Source organism: Sander vitreus, chromosome 15 (genome assembly GCF_031162955.1).
Source record: "Sander vitreus isolate 19-12246 chromosome 15, sanVit1, whole genome shotgun sequence".
Lineage (NCBI taxonomy): Eukaryota > Metazoa > Chordata > Actinopteri > Perciformes > Percidae > Sander > Sander vitreus.
The window spans coordinates 25,094,186-25,118,650 of record NC_135869.1 but is presented as its reverse complement, the minus strand read 5'-3'; the positions used below and the strand labels follow the sequence as shown (position 1 = coordinate 25,118,650).

General features: G+C 40.7%; 1 protein-coding gene across 2 annotated transcripts; it reads left to right on the top strand.

Annotated features, from left to right (window-relative positions):
- Nucleotides 1-5,141: 5,141 nt before the first annotated feature.
- Nucleotides 5,142-23,638, top strand: slc29a4a (solute carrier family 29 member 4a). Of its 2 annotated transcripts, none has more exons than XM_078270446.1 (11): nt 5,142-5,324; nt 7,544-7,959; nt 10,708-10,839; nt 11,002-11,115; nt 11,992-12,120; nt 12,773-12,847; nt 12,948-13,207; nt 15,091-15,211; nt 15,396-15,583; nt 16,630-16,870; nt 21,330-23,638. In XM_078270446.1, exons 2-11 carry the CDS (start codon nt 7,728-7,730, stop codon nt 21,473-21,475), a joined length of 1,638 nt encoding a protein of 545 aa, XP_078126572.1. In that variant the 5' UTR covers nt 5,142-5,324; nt 7,544-7,727; the 3' UTR covers nt 21,476-23,638. The 2 variants fall into 2 exon arrangements, with proteins under 2 accessions (XP_078126572.1, XP_078126571.1); XM_078270445.1 differs by having other exon boundaries at nt 12,948-13,216.
- The last annotated feature ends 827 nt before the right edge of the window (nt 23,639-24,465 follow it).

The following is a 24,465-nucleotide window of genomic DNA, read 5'->3' as shown; positions in this document are numbered from 1 at the left end:
CCAGCTGAAGCATTATATGTAACTGAGGGACATCGGAGTGCATTGATATTTTTATCTCACTCTCAGCAAAAATGCTGAATTCTGAAATATTCCTTATATAGGCTACTATGGAATAGTATGGCTAAATTCCTAATCAGATCCCAGATTCTGACGGGTCACAGAATTTGGCCTAACACCAGCAAGCTGTGACTCAATCCTGACCTTTCTCGCCAGTCCACAGTGCTTCACTGCATGTCAGATGAAATATATCTATTTTCTCTCTGTCTCTTCTCTGTCTCTCTTTGTAGTACAGTCTCAATAGTGTCAATAGATTCTCTCTCTCTGACCCTTTTCCCCCAATGTACCTGTTCCCGCCTCCTCTGTACCCATGTTTGCTTTAATTCCCCACAAAATCAACTCAACTACATTGCACACCGGTGCTCGATATAAAAACCCCTGCAGTCTGTTTCTCTACTTGCTCTTGTGTGAACTCTCTTTTTCTTTTTCCTCCCCTGGAATCTCTTTCTCCCTCTCTTCCCTCTGTCTCTCCATCTCTGAGGAATTCTCTGCTTCTCTTCTCTCAGACACTGCAGCAGCTTTTCTTCTTTCTTTCTCTTTTACTTTCTATCTCAGTCTTCACCCCTCCTGTCCCCGTATCTTCATCTCTGCCTGTTTGAACTCTCCACCGCTTCTTTCTTTTCATCCCTCCCTTTTCTCTCTGTCCATCTGTCCCCATCCCTCGATCCCTCTGCCTCTGCATTTACAACTGTCTCTTTCCTTTCATCCCTACTCTTCTTCACCTGCCTGCCTCGCACATCATTACATCTTCCTTTTCTTCCTTCCTGTGCCTATTGCTCTTACTCTCTACTGCCTTTCTCTAACCGTGTGAGAGGATTAAGGCCCCATCTGTGTCTTTGTGGCTTAGCTCTCATTTTCCTGTCATAATTTCTCTAATTTGTCTACTTCCCCGCCTCTTTCTGCCTTTCTTTATCTCTTTCTCCAGAGGTGAGCGGAGGTTGCGACAGGCGGTAGTACTATCAGCATGCAGAGTCACGGCGCTATGGCTCTGCCGTCATTGATTGAACCAGCAGCTAAATATAGACGCTGTTGAGGCTCAGCATCTTTACAAGGCTGGAAGGAGGGATGGATGAGCGGATGGAGGGATACACACACACACACACACACACACACACACACACACACACACACACACACACACAGTAATTTAGTGTTAGAGAGTAAACAGTGGATATAGGCCTACATGGGATAAATCCATATAAGATGAATGCATATACACAGCAGCAGTTTAACTCACATGCACAAACATTCACATTGATAAAAAGGTTGAAATGAAGTGCATTCTCACGCACCTTCTCTCATGCATGCACACACTCACACACACACACACACACACACACACACACACACACACACACACACACACACACACACACACACACACACACACACACACTTCCACAGACTTATAGAAACACTTCAGTCAGTACAGTTTCGCAGGGTGTTGAGGTGTACAGAAAAATAATTCCATTAATTTAGGGAGGCGTAACATAGTCTGACCTTTTTACACATTCATAACAGAGAGCTGTGGAGAAAAATATGTATGACACACACACACACACACACACACACACACACACACACACACACACATTCTTGTACAGATTGCTGTGGGCTAAGACAACATGATAAACCATTACTATTCAACACGCAGCATAAATCCAGAGCTGCAAGCCTTCCCACAAGATGAGTAGGGAGAAAAAGAAAAAGCAGACACAGACAGACAGATAGAGAAAGGCCGCCTTACAGCCAAATGGAGAGCCAGACAGGCAGGACTGACAGACAGAAATTTGGCAACTTAATTATAGCACAGACTGAAAGGTAAAATGAGAGGCAGACAGGTGGACAAACAGCCAGCTAAAGAGATAAGCAGGCATACAACCAGAAAACAACGCCCTCACGATCCAGAGGATTTTACGCAGATTAAATTCATCTCAAGAACGTTTCTGGACCAGTGTCAAACGTCTGCTGTGCCACACGATATGTTTGTATGTCTCATGAAGAACAGTTTGCTCGATGAATCACAAGATTAGTGTTGTTTCATTGTCCGGACAGCTCTGTTTCAAATGCAGTTGGCTTTTTAAGTATTTCTTTGGCTCTCATTGCTGCAGTTTTGTATCTTTTTGTCACTTTCACTGAAAATTGTTGGAATCATTGGATAGCAATGTGGAACTCTGGAGCTGTTTCTCTATGAGTGGGTCCCTGGTTTGTTTATCTTGTCAGTCCTGCCGGTTTCACACTATTCCACTGATCTACAGGTGCCGGAAACACACCAAGATATGCTGCAATGCAAACAAAGGTGGGTAAGAAGAAGACTGCAAGCCAGTAAACATGGATGGGAACATTGCTAAATTTAAAATTGTTAAAAAATCGCCTTTGCGAATGTTTTGTGAATGCATTCGACCCAATTGTTAGGGCTCAGCGTTTACACAAAATGCTTTTGGGTGAAAAACCCTGAATGTAAACATTCTCCATGTGGCAGCTTTAAATCATCCATATATGATTTTGAGTCAGTGAGTAAACACTTAAATATGTTTTAACTTATTTCTCTTTCTAACTCAACCACAAGGCAGCACACCTTCTTTAACTTAAATAGTCTACTAGTTCACATTTAAATCCTAATATATAACCAAGACTTAATAGTAGCACAGCGGAGCTTTGAGCTAAATGCTATAGTTAGCATGCTACCATGCTCCCAATGACAATACCAACCTGCTGATGTTTAGCAGGTATAATGTTTACTGTGTTCATCATCTTAGTTTAGCATTATAGCATGCTAACATTGGCTAAATTGTGCTAATGTTCAGCTAAAGATGGGAATGTCATCAGTTTTGTAGGTATTTGTATCTTTTATCTGATAATGGCACTAGATGAACAGTCAGGGGAGCACCAAAGTTATTACAATTCATTCTGAGGGAGAAATAAATCCATTTAATAATTGTTGCGATTTGCGACCAAAAAAGATTTACATACTTAGGTACTGCCTACCTGTGGTATCGTTATAAGCAAGGCAGCATTGGAAAACTCATAGTGGCTTATAATGACAGCATGAGGCTGCTGCTGAGGGCTCCAAGAAGCTCCAGTGCAAGCCATATGTTCAGTGTCGGGGTACCTACCTGCTACCTACCTGCTCTGCTGTTTTACGTAACCTGATGTATAGATTTATGTGTAGGGTATCTTGATATCTTCAAATGACTTGATCACTGTTTTGGCTAACCCAGTACGCAGTTCTGTCAGATTTTCTTCCAGACTGTGGAACCATTGGCGAACATGTCTGTATGTCAGACACTGAACATTGTGGAAGGTTTTGTATTTTATGTTATACTCCCTGTTATGTTAGATCCCCCTGGGTCTGAAATATATATATATATATATATATATATATATATATATATATATATATATATATATATACATCTCTATTTCCACGTGTTTTGGGCCTCAATGCAGCTTCTGTTTAATATGTGTATCTACTCCCATCACGATAGACATCCCTGGATTAATTTAGCCTTGTAGAATATGTGCCAGTATGCAGGATGTTGATGAAATCAGGAATAGAAATCTAGAACATCAAAGGGAATACTCTCTCTGAACATAATCTTCAAAAGATCAGCATGACATTATTTGTAAATGGCACCACCACAGAACAGATTCAGTGTTCTGATGGGATAAACCTTTAACATGATGTGCGACATCATTTGATACAGTTGATCTTTGATGCGATCTGTGATGTTGAGCCAACAGTTAGGTGAACTGAATATTGACATTAGCAGAATCAAAACATCTACAGTAACTGTGTCTTTTATTAGACAGCATGCAAAGACTCTAAAAAATGGGATTCAAACCCACAATCTCACATCCTGCAATGCAGCTGCAGTGTCACATCCTGGGTCTGTTGTGCTGCACACCTAAAAAGGCAGCTATACCATTTAGCTAATTCCCATCTGGCTCTGCTCCTCTGTGGCAACAGTGGGGGCGTGCAATATGACAGAGTCCCTGCCAATAATAATGCATTAGCATATTGAACTAAACTGATAAAACTGTCAATCACACCGAGGCTCCAGTGCCAGAGTTGTGTATATGTGTGTCTGTGTAAATGTGATTTTACCACTATTACTTTTTTCCTTTCATATCCTCTGTTTTTCTTATCTACAGTATATGCTTTGGCAACACACATACTTCACATGCCTTGCAAATAAAGCCAAATAAGAAAAGAAAATCTTGACTTAAAAATCATAACTTTATAATCTTCCTGCAGGACCTCCTGGGATTTATGCACTGAATTTGAAGATATTGTATCCTATTTTTCTGTTATTTTTGATCTCTTCTGTCAAAATTCTAATATTTATACTTATACTTATTGTTATGTATTTGCCTTTAAATATACTGTAAATAGAGGATTCTGTCTGTGTATAGGGTGAATTATACTGTAGCTGCAATCATAAGTTATAAAATAGCCTAATAAAATATTTAATGCATTTGGTCTTTTTCCTCCCTCAAAATTATTATTTTTTCCTTCCAGTTTAATAGTTCTTGTGCAGAAACATTTTTAATAAATGAATCCAAACCGGTATGGAGAAGTGTTTTCTGAAGGGGAAAAGAAGTTAATCAGCATTTTGATGGTTTCATCCACCACTCTAATAATCTAATACAGTGTTTGAAAAAGACTGATTATATTATCTTTATTGTGACTATTATTGCCACTGTTCATCACACCCCCAACCAGCACCGTCAGACACCGCCTACCAAGAGCCTGGGTCTGTCCCAGGTTTCTTCCTAAAAGGGAGTTTTTCCTCACCACTGTCGCACTAAATGCTTGCTCTCGGGGGAATTACTGGAATTGTTGGGTCTTTGTAAATTATAGAGTGGGGTCTAGACTTACTCTGTCTGTAAAGTGTCTTTAAATAACTCTTGTTATGATTTGATACTATAAATAAAATTGAATTGAATTACAATAGATGAACAGCCAGAGGCAACATCATCCTCCTCCTCCTCCTCCTCCTCCTCCTCCTCCTCCCCCTCCTCCCCCTTCGCTCTCCTCATCCGTCCATACACTTCCTTTTCTCTGCTGTTGGATGGTGCGGTACAGGAGCGCAGCGCATGCAGGACGGCACCGGTTTCTTCCCTTCTGTCTGATGGAGACAGGCTGAGGAGGGACAAGGTCCGGTCCGGCAGAGACCACCTCGAGGATCCTCGCGGGGAAGGAGTCCGTTTCCGCTGCTGTGGAGCAGCCACGGAACAGGGGAATGAGAGTGGAGACAGTAGAGGTAAAGGGGCCATTAATAACCTGTTGTCCGTGTGTTTGGGTTTTTCATTGGAGGCAGAAAGCGCGGCGGTCGCAGATAAAAAAAACCAAGATGGATATTAAAGCGACATTTAAACTTTGTTGGACTTGATTGGGATCTTTTTAATGATGATTTGGAAGAGAAGAAGCGGAATATCTCTGTGTGTCCTCCACTGCTCAGCCGTCGTGTTTTTGCCTTTGATTAATTAGGCCTAGCCTATAGGATTTGAATTTTTCTCACGCGCCTGTGTAGTAACGCGCAAAACATGCGAGCTTAATTGATTTGGAGTTAACGCATTTAACACAAATAGGATATTTATTTCCCAGGTTATTGTCTGCTTTAGGTGAACCAATAAGTTCTTTTCTCACTCGTGGTGCTCATTGTATCCTTCTATAAGTAAACAAGAGAAACTGCAGCGTATTAGACTGCGATTTAATTATGGTCGCAGGCTGCATTCTTTTAATTTAGGCTGATGAAGGAAGGTTGAGAGCGCCGCCTCAAGTCTGGAAACGGAAACTGCGCATGGCTCTGTGTTTGTGAGAAGCAAGTGAATTGGCATCATTATTAGATTTGAAACAACCACACAAGCTTTCATCAATACGCGCCCAGTGTTTCGCTCCTGGAGAGGCAGCCTCTATTTAATTACAGTTCTCCCTGTTTCCCTGCATCTATACTGGAGGCAAGGATGAGCCCAAATTACAGAGATGATAACCTTCTTACATCATCTGATCCTGCAGCTGGGGGTTTTAAAATAGGATCTCACCCTAAAAACAAAGCAGTTCCATGACTGAGCTGCTTTTTTCATTTTTTTTTAAGTATAGTGTAGGCCTACATGTGTATTTATGTTCTTATCTATTTATTATTTCATGTTTTGACGTGTTTAAGTGCGAATGTGTATGTGTTGGCTACCTGTTGTGAACCAAATTGCCCCTTGGGGATATTAAAGACATTTCAATTGATTTCGATTCAATTCGTTTTGTAGGCCGGAGCTTATAGTGAAATCTAACGCAGGGCATCAGAGGTGAGCAGGCAGGTGACAGAGCTGCATTGTGTGGATGTGTTTGTGTAATCACAGGTGTGCACCATATAGCTATTGTGCATGTTTTAGTGTGCATGCATATTCACCAATGTCAATACCCATTTATACTGACCCAGCTTGTAACAGAAGCAGCTCCCTGTTGACCCGAGTGAATGAAAGCTGGTTATCGAGCTGGATCGAGTGTTTCAGCTGCTGGTCTTTGTATTAACGTTCAGTCATGTTTAATAGTGGGTGAAGATGTTGCACGATAAAGCTGAATGTTGATTGGATGTCAGATAATTTGATTATGAAAGTGATCATTATTTGCAGCCGTATTGCATGATGATACATGTAGGCCTAATAAATAACAGCCGTTTACACTTGTAAGGATTTTGTTTTTTATACTTTACTTTGAATGTCCCAAAATTCAGCAAGAAGCTTAAAGTCAGCTCCTTAACTGTTTATTGTTCTGGCACATTATTCTGTAAACAGATACATTAGATACGTTATGTACATACTGTAGAGCTGCAACTAACAATTGCTTTCATAATTTATTTAAAAAAAAAAAATACAAATCGATTGATCAATCAATTGTTTAATCTATAAAATATCAGAAAATAGTGAAAAAGACCTGTCACAATTTCCCCCAAGTCCAAAACGATGTCTTCAGGTTGCTGTTTTTTGTCTGAATTGCAGTCAAAAAAACCCCAAATATTTAATACACAAAGTTACAAAACAGAGAGAAAATAGAAAATACTCATATTTGAGAAGCTCGAACCAGTAAATGATTGGTATTTGTGCTCAATTGACTATCAAAATTGTGATTGATTGAGACATTTAATCCAGTCTCTTCTCTCCTACATTGCATTATGAATATTGCAGTGCCTAGTTGTTGAATACAGAGCAGCATTTTCCCTCACCTTGTCTGTCATGCATCCTTTGTCACTATGTTTCCTTCACACACACACACACACACACACACACACACACACACACACACACACACACACACACACACACACACACACACACCGAGCAAACTATGTTTCTTTGGGGTGTCTAACCTTGACTATTGTCACTTTCAGCAAGGCACTGACAGATTGTTTTTTTTATTCTATCTCTGCGACTTCTTTTACATTTTAATGCCGTTTCTGCTTCTGTCTCCTGTTGTTTCCCCCTGCAGATCCTCCATCATCTGAAGGTCTCCTGCCTCTCTTCCAGGCCGTGTCTCAGAGATTGTGTTTAACATACATGCTCCCAAGAGTGTGTAGCTTGTAGAGTCAAGAGGAGTGTTTAGTGTGTGTGTGTGTGTGTGTGTGTGTGTGTGTGTGTGTGTGTGTGTGTGTGTGTGTTCTTGAAGCTCAGACATGGGCTCAGTGGGAGCGGAGCGCCGCAGGCCAACGCCACAGATTCCCGAGGAGAGGGATGTGTGGAGGGATGGAGGAAGAGTTGGATGGAGGGATGGAGGAAGGGAGGGCTGGAGAGAGGGAAGAGAGAGCAGCGTGGTGCAGAGCTACAGCTTTGACTCATACCAGCTAGAGGAGGAGGAGATCAGTAAAGATGCCCCCGAGCGAGGAGTGCTGGCTCTATCCGAGCCCGGTAAGGGAGTTTCTGTTCTGTCTATCTCTGTGTGTGTCTGTGTGTTTTATAAATAGATAGACAAGGAACGTGGACATCAGAATCAGCTTTATTGTCCAGGTTTGCGTAGACAAACAAGGAATTTGACTCTGGTAATCTTTGCTGTCAATGTACAACACTCACTTAACATATTAAGAATAAAAACAGAGCTGATGGTAAGAATATAAAAAATAGTGTATTACAATACAACAATACAATAGAATTTACAATTTTACAAAAAATATACAAAAGAGAGGGAAGGAATAGTGCAATATCGGTCAATAGACTGAGATTTTAGGATTCAAATATGAGTACAGTGCAAGGCAGTTCAGTGCAATGGTAATATATTAATAACAATATTGTAATTGTAGGATTGAAATAGACATGAGGTAGATGAGCAGAACAGTGGTGGTTGACTTTGTTCAGTGTGAGAGTGGGGGCTATTCCTGGGCATTCAACAGAGTGACTGCTTGGGGAAAGAAGATGTCTTTGTGGCGGCTGGTTTTGGCGAACAGTGCCCTGTATTGCCTACCAGAGGGAAGGAGGGTGAACAGTTTGTGAACAGGATGTGAGGGGTCTGGGTTTTGCTGCCCTTTTCCTGACCCTGGACCAGTACAGGTCCTGGATGGCGGGAAGGTCAGCTCCAATGATCCTCTCTGCAGCCCTAATTGTCCATTGCAGTCTGGCCCTATCCCGTTTGGTGGCTGACCCAAACCAGACAGTGATGGAGGTGCAGATGACAGACTGAATGATGGCTGAGTAGAAAGTGGTCAGCAGCTCCTTAGGCAGATTAAACTTCCTTAGCTGTCGCAGGAAGTATAACCTCTGACCTCACAAATATCCGTCTTATACTCTAAAACACCAGGAAGAGCAAGTGTGGATAGATAGATAGATGCATGGATAGATAGATAGATAGATAGATAGATAGATAGATAGATAGATAGATAGATAGATAGATAGATACATAGATAGATAGATATATAGCTAGATAGATAGATAGATAGATATATATATAGATAGATAGATAGATAGATAGATAGATAGATATATAGCTAGATAGATAGATAGATAGATAGATATAGATAGATAGATAGATAGATAAATTAGATAGATAGATACTATAATATTGTTAGTGTCATTTAAGCCATCTGAAAACATCAACATTTGACAGAGATTTCATGTTTGGAAATGTAAACTCTAGCTTTATGTAGAATTTGAAATTTGTTTCATAAAGATGGACTTTGCCATAACAGGACAACAGTTCTGTCTCTGTATCAGTTTTTTTAATTAATGTGTAAGTTGGTGGTGCACATTCAGTGTTGCCAACTCTTTTTTAATGAAAGTAGCTAGCACTAGCTCCAGAAGTTGCTAAAAGTTGCCAGATGACGTCATGCACTCACTTGCATATTGGTGATATCATCGTGTATCATTTTCATAAAGCTCAGTGGTTGTGTTGGCTGACTGCCTGCTGTCATGGCCCAAGAGGGAGGAGAAGAGAGGGAGGCTCTTCTGCTGTTGGCAGAAGAGCTGTGGACTGTGATTACTCTGAGCAGCATGCATGGAAATCAATTACAATATAATATATCTTGCTTTACCCCTGATGGTCTGAAGTCGCTAAATTTGTTGCTAGTCGCGTTTTAGAAATAAAGTTGCTAAGAGGGTCTGAAAAGTTGCTAAGTCTAGCGAGAAAGTCGCCAAGTTGGCAACACTGCGCACATTCAAAGTTCCATTAAGATTAAACTGGGTACACCATTGTTCTACAAGTTGTACCCGTTATATTATTGTGACATGCCTGTTGCAGTCTTTTCTTAGTCAAGAGGAGGGTTCAAAGAAAACATTAATAACCCTAAAGAAGTTCACCACCCAAATAAGTTTCATACAGTCTCTAAATATGAATGTTAGAAAGGGAAAATCTGTCATAAAAGATTTCCACATTGTCAGTTTCTGCACTGAAATGTCAGTCACTTTGGGGGCGGTGCTGCGTTGTCTTCTTCATTGGATGTTCTGTTAATGAGGTTTGAGTTTCTGCAGGCGGTGATCTTTTCTTCTGTCTGTGTAGCCACGGTGATGCTCACTGCTCATTCTCACCTACACAATCAATGCAAGGGGTTTTATTTTATCCCAGAAACAACTAACCCAACAGAGCAGCAGAAATGGAAAAGCTTCCAGGAACTGTATGTCATGTATGCATAGCCATTGCATATATGTTTATTGAAATAGGCTTTTATTATTTATGAGTAAATAAGGTTTACTGGATTACTGAGGAGCTAAGTGCAGGTCATCACCCTCACATTAGATGAATGTGAAAATAATTGATCAGTCCCAGATGCCAAAATAACAAATTGCATGAAAAATTAAGAATTGTCTCAAATTTATGTTTCTTTCTCCTTTACTCAGCTGTAAAATATAAATGCTTGAAAAATGGTTTCAGCAGTTAATGGTAGGCTTACAGGATTAGGAAAGGATTATGAACAGTTATATAAATATCCTGCACATCACACTTAAAACACAGAACTGAATCTGGCTGCTAGTCCATGATCAGCAGTTCCTCTGATCAATCTCTCACCAACACTACAGGAACAAGGTCTTCTGCTGCTTCAGCTGCTCTAACAGTGAAGCTGAAGCATTACTGCTGCTGCTACAGCTTCCATTATCATATGTCTCCTGTTTGTGTGTGATGCATACTCTTTTAGTAATTCTCTAACCCTTGACTACTTCCTTTCCGCTCAGACATTGAGGAGCCGATCCCTGACGACCGTTACCATGGCATCTACTTTGCAATGCTATTGGCTGGCGTGGGTTTCCTGCTTCCCTACAACAGTTTCATCACTGATGTGGACTACCTACACCACAAGTTTCAAGGTATATTGTAAATAATAAGTAGAAAGTATTTTGAATAAACCCGTGCATGGGCTTAGAGAACAGCACATCATGCATGATTTTTTTTACAAACACATGCACACCTGAGCAGTACACGCTCATCTCGCACGAGTCATGGCTCTTGTGTGTGTTTGTGTGTTTTAGGGACATCCATAGTGTTCGACATGAGTCTGACGTACATCCTGGTGGCTCTGCTGGCCGTCATCCTCAACAACGTGCTGGTAGAGAGACTCAGCATGCACACCAGAATCACTGTGGGTAAGTCAAACAGGAACCCGCTCACAGACTGAGCTTTAATTGTGAAAAAAAAAAACTCTCATTATGGGAACTTCTTCTCTAACTCATTAATTAATGACCCTCTGAAAACCTCAAAGCTTATCAGAGCACAATACGTAGGACAAAATGGGGAAGAGAGTATAAAGATAAAGACAAAAATACACTCTACCATAACATTCCTTTGGGTTTTATTCTTTCATTTTATTTATTTAAGTGTTTCAAACAAACTTTGCCAAAGACTGGGAACTCACAAGGGGCTGTATTTCAAGAGTGTGGGTATTTTCTTCTTCTTCACTTCTTTAATATCTTGCATCATTTTCAGCTTCAAAACATTTTAAAAGCGAAACTCACTATTCTATTTAAGTAAACTATTCAGGTACAAGTGTGCACATTCCAGGCAGATTTTGCTCTAGGGTCGTTAAAGACGTAGCCTGATACTGGAGAGATTTAAATATGGCCCCAAATTATTCATTAAAAAGCTGGTTTTTAATGCTACTACACGTTTTTGTGAACATTAAAGCCGTTCATCCTAATCCATATGAAAAAATGTTTTCTTTAAAAATGCATGGCCCCCTTAGGATAATTTTGAAATCATTACACATACGATGCACGTAGGAGCAAGGTTTCACCACACTCTGCATCTTAAAATAACTCTCATGCATCCTTGAGGAAATGTCTTTTGAAGTGTGTTGTCTGCTGGAGAGCTTGTCTCTGGAGTTAATACACCCAGGATGGAACGTCAGATGGAAGTGATACCGCTCGCACGTCGGCCCTGTCAAATGTGCTCAGTCATGCGATTGCAACGTGACCTGGTTCAGTGGCGTCTCCTCACTTGTCTGTCCGTCTCTTTCTCTGCAGGTTACATCTTCGCTCTCGGACCGCTGGTCTTTGTCAGTGTGTTTGATGTGTGGCTGGCCAAGTTCACCACCAGGCAGGCTTATATTATCAACCTTGTGTCAGTGGGAGTGGTGGCTTTTGGATGTACAGGTACTACTACTAATAATAATGCTTATCTATCTATCTATCTATCTATCCATCTATCTATCTATCTATCTATCTATCTATCTATCTATCTATCTATCCATCTATCTATCTATCTATCTATCTATCTATCTATCTATCTATCTATCTATCAATCTATCTATCTATCTATCTATCTATCCATCTATCTATCTATCTATCTATCTATCCATCTATCTATCTATCTATCTATCTATCTAGCCTCAGATGTTACCATACGGCGTAATTCAAGCTTGCATGTAAAAAAATTCTGAAAGGTCAAATTTATTGTAAGGGTCTTAAGTGTTCATGATATTCTATCCACCTCCAGTGTATATACATATATGGAGAGGGTAATGCTAAATGGTGGTGCTTGTGGTGCTCAGTCAGAGCTGTCAAATGAACAAGCAACGATCGAGGCTTCAGTCCTCAGCTGCTGCTAATGGCTGTCATACACTGAGCCAGTTTCCTTGTACTGTGAGTGTGACCACAGAGTATTTTAGCCAACAGTAGAAACAGTTTAATTAGCGGAGGTCCGGAGGTCCGGAGGTCCGAGCGGCTTCTCGCGAGTGGTATGGAGGTTCAGGAAGTTGTGCCGTTGACTGTTTGCACTGATAAATACTTCCTCATCCCTCCCCAGTGCAGCAGTCTAGTTTCTATGGTTACATGGGAATGCTGCCCAAGAGGTACACACAGGGGGTGATGACCGGAGAGAGTAAGTACGCTCACACAGACAAAGAATTACGCACACACATCCCCATATCCCTGCTGTCATGTCCTTCATCCCCTTTTTTTTCCGGTTCCCCCCTCCCCAGGTACAGCAGGTGTGATCATCTCCCTGTCGCGGATCTTCACCAAGCTACTGATCCCCGACGAGAGGAGGAACACGCTCATCTTCTTCCTCGTCTCCATCAGCATGGAGATGCTGTGCTTCCTGCTTCACCTGTTGGTCCGACGCTCCCAATTTGTCCGCTACTACACCAGCCACTCCCAGGGCAAAGGCCCGGCCAAAGGCCACGACCCGCGTGACAACGGGACCGGGTACAGAGTGCACCATGATGTCATCACAGAGGAAGTAAGATTTGTAAGTGTGTGGACAGTTTATTGGCCACTGTGTGTATGTGCGTGTTGTGTGTGTGCATACAGTGAATATACAGACTATGTTTAGTCATGCAAAGTAGCGTGGCTCTATGGATGGCAATGTTGGTCTGTCAGCCGATTGATCACTAATATCTAAACAACTATTGGATGGATTGCCAGGATATTGGGTCAGGGGATGAATCCTTCTGAATTTGGTGATCTCCTGACTTTTCCTCTAGCGCCCCCAGGAGGCATTAAATCCTTCATAAATATTGTAACAACAAACTGTTTCTGAACCAAGACAGGGAAGAAATGTCAGGCCTCTGAACTGTGATCATGCAACTCCCATTTCTTTGTTGATTTCTGTTAGAAGTGTGTGTGTGTGTGTGTGTGTGTGTGTGTGTGTGTGTGTCTTCAGTGTGAGCTGTGTGGGTTTTTTAATGGAGTATCAGTTATTTAAGCTGCGTGCTGCTTTTTGGCTGCCACTCAGTAAGAGAAATATTGAGAGAGAAAGAGAAAGGGATTTAGGGATGATAGTGGTGATGCGGAAAAAAAGATGAAGACAGATGGAGTTTTTGAGGGAAATCTAGAGGTTGAGGTCTCATGCGACCAGAGAGAAAACGATACTGAGATGAAAACAGGTAGGGATAAAACTGTTGATGCAAAAAGGTGGGACAGATGGGAAAACACAACAGGAAAGCAACAGAAAGAGAGGGCAGAGAGCAGAAGACCAGTCATGACAATGAGAGAACGAGGTGACTGAAGAATGACAGAAGAAGCGGTAAATCCCCTTTGTATTCATGCTTGAAGCAGCACTTTGTAGGCGGAAGACATGGAGCTAGTATTCCTCATCACAGCGTGGGTGTGTCTGTTCAGAGCCTTCAAAGGAAGACACATAACCTCAGGCTGTCATTACATCATTCTGTTTGTACACCATTTCACACAAGACAAGTGTGTGGGGAACGCCCCCCGTGTTTGACAACAATGTGTGTGTGTGTGTGTGTGTGTGTGTGTGTGTGTGTGTGTGTGTGTGTGTGTGTGTGTGTGTGTCTCGTCTGGGGGCTGATTCAGGCAGCTCTTTGTTCCGCTTGCTGGGGGAAAATGAGCGCTCTATTCCAAGGTATAATCAAGATGAGTGGTGCTTCTGGCCCTCAGGTCCTTCTAATCAACTAATGGACGGCTGTGTGTGTGTGTGTGTGTGTGTGTGTGTGTGTGTGTGCATGAATGCATGTGTGTGTGTGTGTGTGTGTGTGTGTGTGTGTGTGTGTGTGTGTGTGTGTGTGTGTGTGTGAATGATGTGCATATGAAAACATAGGTGTAAAAGAAAGAAGCACAAGTAGAAGGATGTGCTTATACAGTATGTTTAGATAAAGAGGAAATGTGTGTTTGTAGGCTTAAGTGTGTGTGTGTGTGTGTGTGTGTGTGTGTGTGTGTGTGTGTGTGTGTGTGTGTGTGTGTGTGTGTGTGTGGCTCCTGGGCCTCTCTGCAGCCACTCCCATCGATCGTCTCTAATAGCTGCTGCCATAAAAAGGTGATGTCATGCAGCCAGGAAGCCATTCTTACTTAAAAAAAGAAGATAAAGCTCACTTAACCACAAGACAATATGTTTATTTACTGTGTGATGGCTACCTCTAGTGTTTTCCTAATGAACTGTTAATGCCCTTCAAAAAGCCTTAAAATTGTTTTCAGTAAATGAGGAACAGAATTATTTTTTTTCCTGTGTAATTCGATAATTAATCATTTAATAGTTCATATGTTTTTCTTCAATTTGGAAATGAAGACTTGATGTGATGTTGATGACTGGCCTTGAAGGTTATTCCCGTCTGTCATGTGTTTGTTTTAAAAAATATTGAAGAGTCTGTATCTGTCTCTCTCCAGGGAAATGGTGGGACAGCACCGATCACAACAGAGGAAGGCGTTGAGGACTTTGAGGGTGGGACGTATGTGCGATTCGACGCCCCGAAAGCCAAGATAAGGAGGAGCTGGCCTGGTGTCCGCGGTACTCTCTCTTTTAATCCAGTGTTCTCACGGCTCCATTAACCTCTGACTCCAGCAGATTTGAAATTTAAATGCATCCCCTGGTGATTCATGGGAGGAGGAGAGTATTCTTAGTTAACCTGCTCAAGTGCGAACTTTAGCTTTTTAAATATCACCCTGTGTGTGTGTGTGTCTCCTCTAACCAGACATGATCTTGCATCGTTACGTGGTGTCCCGTGTGATCTGGGCCTACATGCTGTCTATAGCAGTGACCTACAGCATCACCCTGTGTCTGTTCCCCGGGCTGGAGTCAGAGATACGAAACCCCACCTTAGGAGAGTGGCTCCCCATCCTCATCATGGCCACCTTCAACATGTCGGACTTTGTTGGCAAGGTGAGGCACACGTTTTGAAGACCAGCGTTCATAATTTGTTACTGTAACCTCATATTTATATGTTCTAAAATTCACATAGCTTGTGGCCAGGTTAGCTCAGTTGGTGGAGCAGGCGCACATATGTAGGGGTTTTCTCCTCGGCGCAGCGGCCGCGGGTTCAACACCGACCTGCAGCCCTTTGCTGCATGTTGTTCCCCCTCTCTCTCCCCTTTCATGTTTCCATCTGTCCTGTGGAAATAAAGGCCTAAAAATGATCTTTAAATTCTCGTAGCTCTTGGCAATCCCTTTCATTTCACACCTCCTGAGATCCTGGGATTTAATTGTACATGAGGCGTCTCAGCACCTCAGAAGCAGGAAAGATACAAAGTCGTACTGTAACACTGGAGCTGACCTTGCTCCGTTTATTAAACCTGAGAGGAAGAATGGAAAAAAAAAGTCTGGTTTATTTTTTGTACTAGTAATTGTAATTGTACTTTGTTCTAATGGCAAATTAAGCATGCTGTTGAAATGGGTGGAAAAAGATAAGGGGGTAGGAAAGAAATGAAATAAAAAATGGGAAAGGAAAATCAAGGTAGCTTAAAAGTAAAAAGAAAAAAGTCATGAGAGGAAAGAGCAAGGAATAGAGTGGTAAAAATTGGCATTGTGATTTATTTAGGTAACACTTTACTTGAAGGTATCTACATAAGAGTGACATGACACTGTCATGACACATGAACCCTAACCCTAACTTGTCATGACAAAAACCGAATGACACTTAATGACAGAAGCGTTATGTCATAAACGTTTATGACTTGTTCATGACACGTTCATGACAGTGTCATGTCACTCTTATGTAGATACCTTCAAGTAAAGTGTAACCTTTATTTATTGTGCTCAATGGGAAGTACCATTAGCAGCAAGAGCACAAATGGCTTAAAGAGTTAGAGCAGGTTTAGGTCTAATCTTCACTTTTCATTTTTAAAACATGTGCTTGTTTCACAAAATTTCTGGTGACAAAACAGAATTTAACCACAGCATTATTGAAACACACCGCTGCGTTTCCTCAGATTCTGGCAGCACTGCCGTACGACTGGTCCGGAGGCCGCCTGCTCTTCTTTTCCTGCCTGAGAGTGGTCTTCATCCCTCTGTTCGTCATGTGTGTGTACCCGGCCAGCGCGCCCACCCTGTCCCATCCTGCCTGGCCCTGTCTCTTCTCCCTCCTTATGGGAGTCACCAACGGCTACTTCGGGTCTGTGCCGATGATCCAGGCTGCGGGCAAAGTGCCGCCCGAACAGAGGGAGCTGGCAGGTGAGTTACTCACATTATAGATACTTAACTGTTAGGGGTGCACGATTCAGGAAATGTCACGATTCAATTCAATATCGATTTTTAGGCTCAAGATTCGATTCAAAAACGATTCTCGTTTCAAAAAACGATTCTCAGTATGTAAATGTGTTTACTTTTCCCATGTGATTGCAGTAGACATAAAATTTAAAGAAAAGAAAAAGAAACCCAACAAATTAAATGTAGTTTGATATTACTTTATATGTCTTCATACAAAAATAAAAACCTTTGCAACTAAAAACTGCAAAGTGCCAAGCTTTGGCCAGCTTTCAAATACATTTAATTCAAGTATAAAATAAAACTGTTAAATAAAAAGAGCTTTTGGTTCAGAGTTGGGTGGGAGTTTAGGGCATTGAAAGAGAGTGCGTTGGTTGACTGGCATGTTAGGTACTTTAGGTTGTTGTTGGTCCACGTCTTTAATGTTAATCTCTGGGTGATGGCCATGGGAGTTCTCCAGTTTGTGGTGTTTCCAAAATACTTAACTTTCGCTTTTCAAAGCCTGCATATAGCATGATTCCTATCAAGTTCCGTCTTCCCCTCGAGGTTATAAAAGCCGAAATGTGCCAAAACTCTCGCCTTCAATGAGGATGGAGCAGGTTGAATAATTCTTTCTGTGAGGTTTGCCATTGTTTGCTCCGACTAAACTACTTCCGCTGCACTCGTTCTTTTTCTGATTATGACAAGAGTGCCCAGGCGTCAGTGTGAATTTGACGCAGCTCCATCTATGGGAATGGCGAGCTAAACTCATTTCAGGACAATTGGAATTCTATGAATCGGTTTTGAATCGGTAGAGCTTGAATCCCGATACGGATGTGAATCGATTTTTTTTGCACACCCCTAATAACTCTATGTAGAGAGATTTTGTAAAGGTTGGGGTAGTGATGTTGAGTTTTTTGTCTTCAGCGTGAAACAGCTCAGAAAATAACAACAAACTGTAAATGTATTAGTTGATCGACAGAAAATTAATAAAGAAATCATTCAAGTCATTTATCAAGCTAAAATAGCAAGCTTTCAATGGCTCCAGCTTCTCACATGTGAGGATTTGCTGCTTTCCTCTGCTGTGTATCATTGCAAACTGAATATCTTTGTGTTTTGAATTGTTGGATGGACAAACAAAGCTATTTGAAGATGTGTCTGTCTGCTGACAGTACAGGAGAAAGCCTACCAGCTCACTTATTAACTCAATGTATCTCGTTGTTAGTGTAAAACTGATTTGGATGGATTTGCTGTCAATGGAAGAGAGGACCCTGGATCTTTAGACTATACTTGGAAAAACTGGACAAACTGGACATATTTACTAATATGTTCTAATATGGTTCTGCCACTTAAAGGAAAGTTGTGCTTGTATTCAACTTTTCTCTACCATTTATAGTTTCTTAAGATATTACATTTATTTATTTTTACATTGAAGTTCAGTGGCGCAATCTTTAAATCCTCTTCAGGCTTCTTCCACTTGTAAATGCTTCTCCTCCCACATACTTTCACCTACAGACATCATTCAAACTTTAAACTCTTCACAAAATACAGCTATTAAGAAATAATTCACATGATTTATTTGGTGGGATGGTGGCTAGCACCAGAACCTAAGCACTACAGACTCTCAGCCAGGTTTGGGTGTTATTCCAGACTTTCTTTGACATGCTATACTATCACTTTTTTCAACATACTATGACTATTTTTGACATACTATACAATTACTTTTTCTGACTTTTTTTGACATATTATATGACTTTTTCTGACTTAATTCGACAACTTATACTTTGACTTTTTCATACCATACTACACTATGACGTTTTATCACATTTAATGAAATATTACTAAGTCTGGCAGTGGCTCAGTGTGTAGAGAATTGGGTTGGGAACCAGTGTGTTCAAGTCCTTGTACAGTCCAAACTATACTATTTTGACATACTCTACTATGACTTTTTTTCGACATACTATACTATGACTTTTTTTTAATCTCTTTTTTCGACATGCTATACTATGACTTTTTAGATTATTTTTTGCGCATTTCTGCCTTTAATCATTAGGACAGCTTAGATATGAGGGGGGAGACATGCAGGAAATTGCCGCCGGTCAGATTCGAACCATGGGACTCTGGGTCGAGGAAAAAAAACTCTACGTATGGTCGTGCACGCTACAAACTGAGATATCAGGAGACCTTGTGAGACTATTTTTGACATACTATACCATGACTTTTTTTACTGTATCACTTTTTTCTACATCTTTTCTACGTCTTTTTTATGACTTTTTCCAACATACTATACTATGTTTTTTTCGACATACTATACCATGACTTTTTTACGAAAACATAAACTTTTTGTCAGGTTAGATAGCTTAGTGTGATAAGGTTATGCTTTGCCAACAGAAGGTTGTGTGTTCAAATCTTATATGTTTGAGGAAGTTTTGAGGGCCAATATACTAAGTAAAAGAGATGAATATGCCAAAATCAGGACTTCTTCTGTCAGCTCAGACAGCTTAGAGTGATACGAGTATGATTGAAACACAAAATGTTGAGTGTTCAAATCCTATACATTTAAGTATGTTTTGAGGTCCAATACACTAAGTGAAAGAGACAAATATGCCAAAAACAAAGCTTTTGTGTCAGGTCAGATAGATTAATAGAATAAAAGAATGATTGGAAGACGTTTGGATCTTATATGTTTCATTACATTATGAGGTCCAGTATACTAAGTCTTTATCACTTTTTTCGATGTACTATACTATGCCTTTTTTAGACATACTATTCTATGAATTTGTATTACTTTTTTCGCCATACTTTACTATGAATATTTTCGACATACTATACCATGACTTTTTTCGACATGCTATACAATAACTTTTTTACCACCTTTTTCGATATGCTATATTATGACTTTTTTATCTCTTTTTTTCGACATTCTATACTATGAATATTTTCGACATGCTATACTATGTCTGATTGAACCGCAGGACTGAGCCTCTGTACATGGGGTGCACATTCTACCAGGTGAACCACTTTTTTTAATCGCTGATATGCCCACATTTTTAGGTTTATTCACATACATTTAAATCAATATGTTCACAAAGGCCCTCTGGCGCTCACGATGATGATTTCAATATTGAGCCATGGCACTGACAAACCTTTAGATAACAGGAGCCTATGATTTCTGTAGCCTTCTCCGAAACAACAGACATCCTCAACACCTTTTTCTGGAGTCGCATTCCTCTCTCCACACCGCTGTCTTTGGACAAAAAGTCACGTCCTGAGATCGATAATGTTATCAGACACTTTTGTCACACACACCCACACACCAGACACACACACTTATAGTGCGTAGCACTATCTTTGTGGGGACCCGTCATTGACATAATGCATTCCCTAGCCCCATACCCTAACCATCACAACTAAATGCCTAACCTTAACCCTTACCCTAACCCTAACCATAACCTAATTCTATAACCAATTATTAACCATCAAACAGCCCTTTAAACTTGTGGGGTCCAGCATTTTGGTCCCACAAAGCTGTCCGGACCCCACAAGTATACTGTAATCCCGGTTTTTGGACACCACAAATATAGTTACACACACACACACACACACACACACACACACACACACACACACACACACACACACACACACACACACACACACACACACACACACACACACACACAGTGTCATTTGTGATTTCATCCATATATATAGCTACCTTCTTTTCAGGCAACATATTCACCTCTCAGCTCTTTAGGGTCATGCATGTTCATTCTATGCAGTGGATATGTCTGATAATAATACACAGTATTTATACCCTTTATAGCCTTTTTAGTCAATTTATTTGAACTTCCACTTTTGACAGTATTACAGTTTAGCTTCCAGCTTTTCTAGAAATGTATTTCAGCTCTTAGCGTATTAAGGTAATGCAGTTCATCTTCCAACTGACAATTTTATATTTCAACTTCCAAGTTGCATTACAGTGCAATGCATTTGAGATTTTTCAATTAGTTTCATATTTCTGCATTTTCATCAATGTTTCCCACAGCATTTGTAAGTCTTCCATACTTAGTTAGTTCATAATTTCAGTTAGAAAATAAATTCAGACCTCACAATGTTCGACATCGTTTGACATTATTGAACTTTTAAAGCCAGTAATTCAGTTTAGTGTCAGCTTATCAAAAAACCTTTAAATATTCCACATCTTTTATACATTAGTGGTGTTATTCAACATTTTTTATGAAATTCATGTTAATTAAAACCATTCATACTTTTCCAACTATCCTCACTACACCTTCTTCTTACAGATTTAAGCTATTAATCCAATTTAGCTTTAGCAATGTAGCTATTCAGCATTCGCATGCATTTTCTGCAGGAAATGCATTTTCTAGTTAGTCTTGTTACTTTCTGTCTTACATGTCACTCTCTGCTTTTTGTGTCTCTCCAGGGAACACCATGACAGTGTCCTATATGACAGGCTTGATGGTGGGCTCCGTCGTGGCGTACGCAGCTTACAGCTTCGCAGCTCCGCCACCATGGCCATCACGGCCATGCGTCACCTATCACACACCTATCAACACAACTGCATTTTGAATGTCCACACACTTAATTAAACAAACACATATAAACACACAGACATGTACACACACCTGCAGCCATTTACACATGCGAGATCCTGGCCAGAAGAAGCAACACTGACTGATGGACTCGAGTCCAGCAGCAGAGGACAATAAGTCATCTGTAATGAACCCTTTAAAGGTTCATGTTTCTACTCAGAGAGATTGATTCTCCTTTGTCCAGATTATGCTTCAATTTGGCTCACTGGATAAAGGAAGAGGAATAAGATCCCAAAAAATTTATGTTAAACCATAAAAATGCAGCAGATTTCTCCACTCTCTAATTCACCAGTCACCTTCAAATGTCACGGCTCTGCTGTGATGAACCTTTCCCTGGAGGTGAAGAACGGGAGCTGTGCATCTGTCAGAGAGCCAACAGAAGCCCTTTGAGTGTCTCACAGTGAAATTATTGTCTGCATGTGTGTGCGAACAGACCGGCTGGCATTTGTACAGTGTAAAGTCAAGTGGGTTTTCACTGCAGGGAACCAACAGCTAGTAGTATTTGGGGAGACCTTGTGTCATGGATCACATATGTGACATTTCACGATTTGTAGTATTCAGAGCAGAGACAAGGTGTCAGTGTGGGCTTTTCTGGACCAGTTGCTTCGAATGTTTCCTCATTATGATCTCTGAAAACCTCTGACTACACCATTCAAAAACAACAACCAGAGCAACTTAAAGGGGGCCACATTTAATTCACAGTGAAACAGAAGCCCCTGATATGACATATTTGTAAGTATAATGGAATATGTGAAATTATGAGACAGATTTAAATGATTGGAAATACAAACAATATTTTTTGCAGACTGAAATCCAGTCTCCCCAAATCCCAAATCCCACCTGATTGGATAAGTTTAAGTAAAGGGAATTTAATATAAAAAAATTCCAAAAAGATTTTTGACATGTATTTAGCATAGAATAAGTGTATTTAGCAAAATAAGAACTTGGAAAATGTTTTTATTTTTTATTTGACTGGGAATTACAGTTTACTATTAGTGACATTAAAGATACTGTCAAAACTTGATTTTCTTTTTAAGTAAAAAAAAAAAAATTAAAAATATCCATCCTTTTTGTAGACAATTGGACTTCATCTTGATTGGCTTCCCTCAACAAAATTGTCCTGATTTCAGGCCATTCAGCTGCTTTTTTTTAATCTGAATTGGAAAGTTGTATTTATTTTCATATATTACTCTTATCCGCCTTATATGATCTGAAAAGAGAAACGAGTAATGTTGAATCTTTATGGAGTGATTATGATTAATGTGGATTAGCAGCTGCTGCTCTGTATTATTTTTATTTACAATAATGCTAAAAGAAGACGAGAATAAGCTGATTTCTGGCTGTTCAGTGACATTGACATCGCTTCTTGCACCCTCTGATGGCTGGAAAGAGAACAAAACATTGGCGTGGATTTACTAGATGAGGTCGCGTGATGATAGCTGTGTCTCGCAGTTGTGTTTAAAAAAAAGTTGGTCTGTGTCCCCTCTGTGTCCCTCTGAACGGTGTCTGTGTGTAACATCCATGTAATGATGTGGGATATTATAGGGAGACAAATACGTGCCAAAAAAAGTCTGCCTGTTTCTCACCAGTGTTCATAGCTCAGAAAAGAGTGAATGTAATAAACAGTTCAACAGGATGAAAGTTGTAAATATATAGAATGAAATGCACTCAATGCAGTGACAAGCTCTTATTTTATTCATGTAAAAGCCTATAGAAAATATCAGATTCATATTTTTTTTAGCTTTTTTTTAGTAGAATCGATCTGGAGAGCCCCCGTTTCCTTTTATTTTTTCAGCCTCCCCAGCTTCTTAGCTCCTCGACGTTTCCTGTAGGATTTGGTGAATTTTCAAGAGGTTCTCCTGGCATTGCAGAGTTCAGACTTATACATTATAAAGAAAACAGGCCGCTGTGTAGAAAGCCATGAAGTGCACTGCATTATGTAGGTGACGGCTTGAATGGAGCTTAATGTTGGCGCTGTTTGACGAAGGGTAGGTGCCATTTGGGAGCTAACCTCATTACTGTATGTATGTCCCACTGTGCTGACGTTGCCACATTGCCTGAGGCCTCTCTCCTCTCTGAGCTGCTGGGTTTAAAGGTGTCTTTAGCTATTTTTGGTCAGATGTATCATTAAAGAACATGAAAAGTCTCTTTCCTTCTCTGTCTCTCTCTTTCTCTCTCTCTCTCTGGTAGAAACCTTAGGGACTCTTTGAGAGAATGGAGATCCCACTTTTCAAAGAATCGCAAAGTTAAACCCGTATTTCTTTCAACTCTTTGAGCTAATTCAAAGGAAAAGTTTCACATTTTGTGAAATAAAAGTATTCACTTCCTTGTGGAGAGTTAAGGCTGTTTTATGCTTCTGCGTCAACTCCACGCCGTAGCTATGCCGTCGCTCCTACGGCGTCGTGACCCTTTCGGAGTTCTGCATCGGGGTTGCTTTGCATCGCGGTGCATTTCCCCACCATAACGCTAGGGGGCGATAAGTCTGAGGTTGTTTGTGAGGTGTCTGCCAGCCAGTTTATGTTATGTTAGCAAGCAAACTTTAGCACAACTGCCCACAAAGTACTGCTTGCTGGCGAAGTGCTAATTTCAAAACGTTACTGACATATAGACACTTTACAAACAGATAACCCCGTCATTGTAACCAAAATATGTCTGAGTTTATTTGCAAAGCTTACGTCAGTGAACTAGCATGTTGCTACTCCCCACAGTAGGCTGCTTGAAACACCGACTATCAACACACAGGACCAGTTGACCAATCACACTCCTTGCGGTCTGCGTCGCCTCGACGCGAAGTTACACATTTTTGGAGGTGCACGTCGAGCTACGGCGGAGGGCTCGGAGGTTAGTTATCGCGGCAACGCAGAGGGGTCTGCGGGGGTACGCCGTCGATTTGACGCAGAAGCATAAAACAAGAAGACACCACTGATACCAAGAGTGTCCAGTCTTTATGCTAAGCTAAGCTAACCA

Excerpts from the sequence above, each read along its gene's own strand:
- slc29a4a (XM_078270445.1), top strand. The coding sequence starts at position 7,728 with ATGGGCTCAGTGGGAGCGGAGCGCCGCAGGCCAACGCCACAGATTCCC. Across the intron at positions 11,116-11,991 it reads GCACACCAGAATCACTGTGG|GTTACATCTTCGCTCTCGGA; the intron begins GTAAGTCAAACA and ends CTTTCTCTGCAG. Across the intron at positions 12,121-12,772 it reads GGTGGCTTTTGGATGTACAG|TGCAGCAGTCTAGTTTCTAT; the intron begins GTACTACTACTA and ends ATCCCTCCCCAG.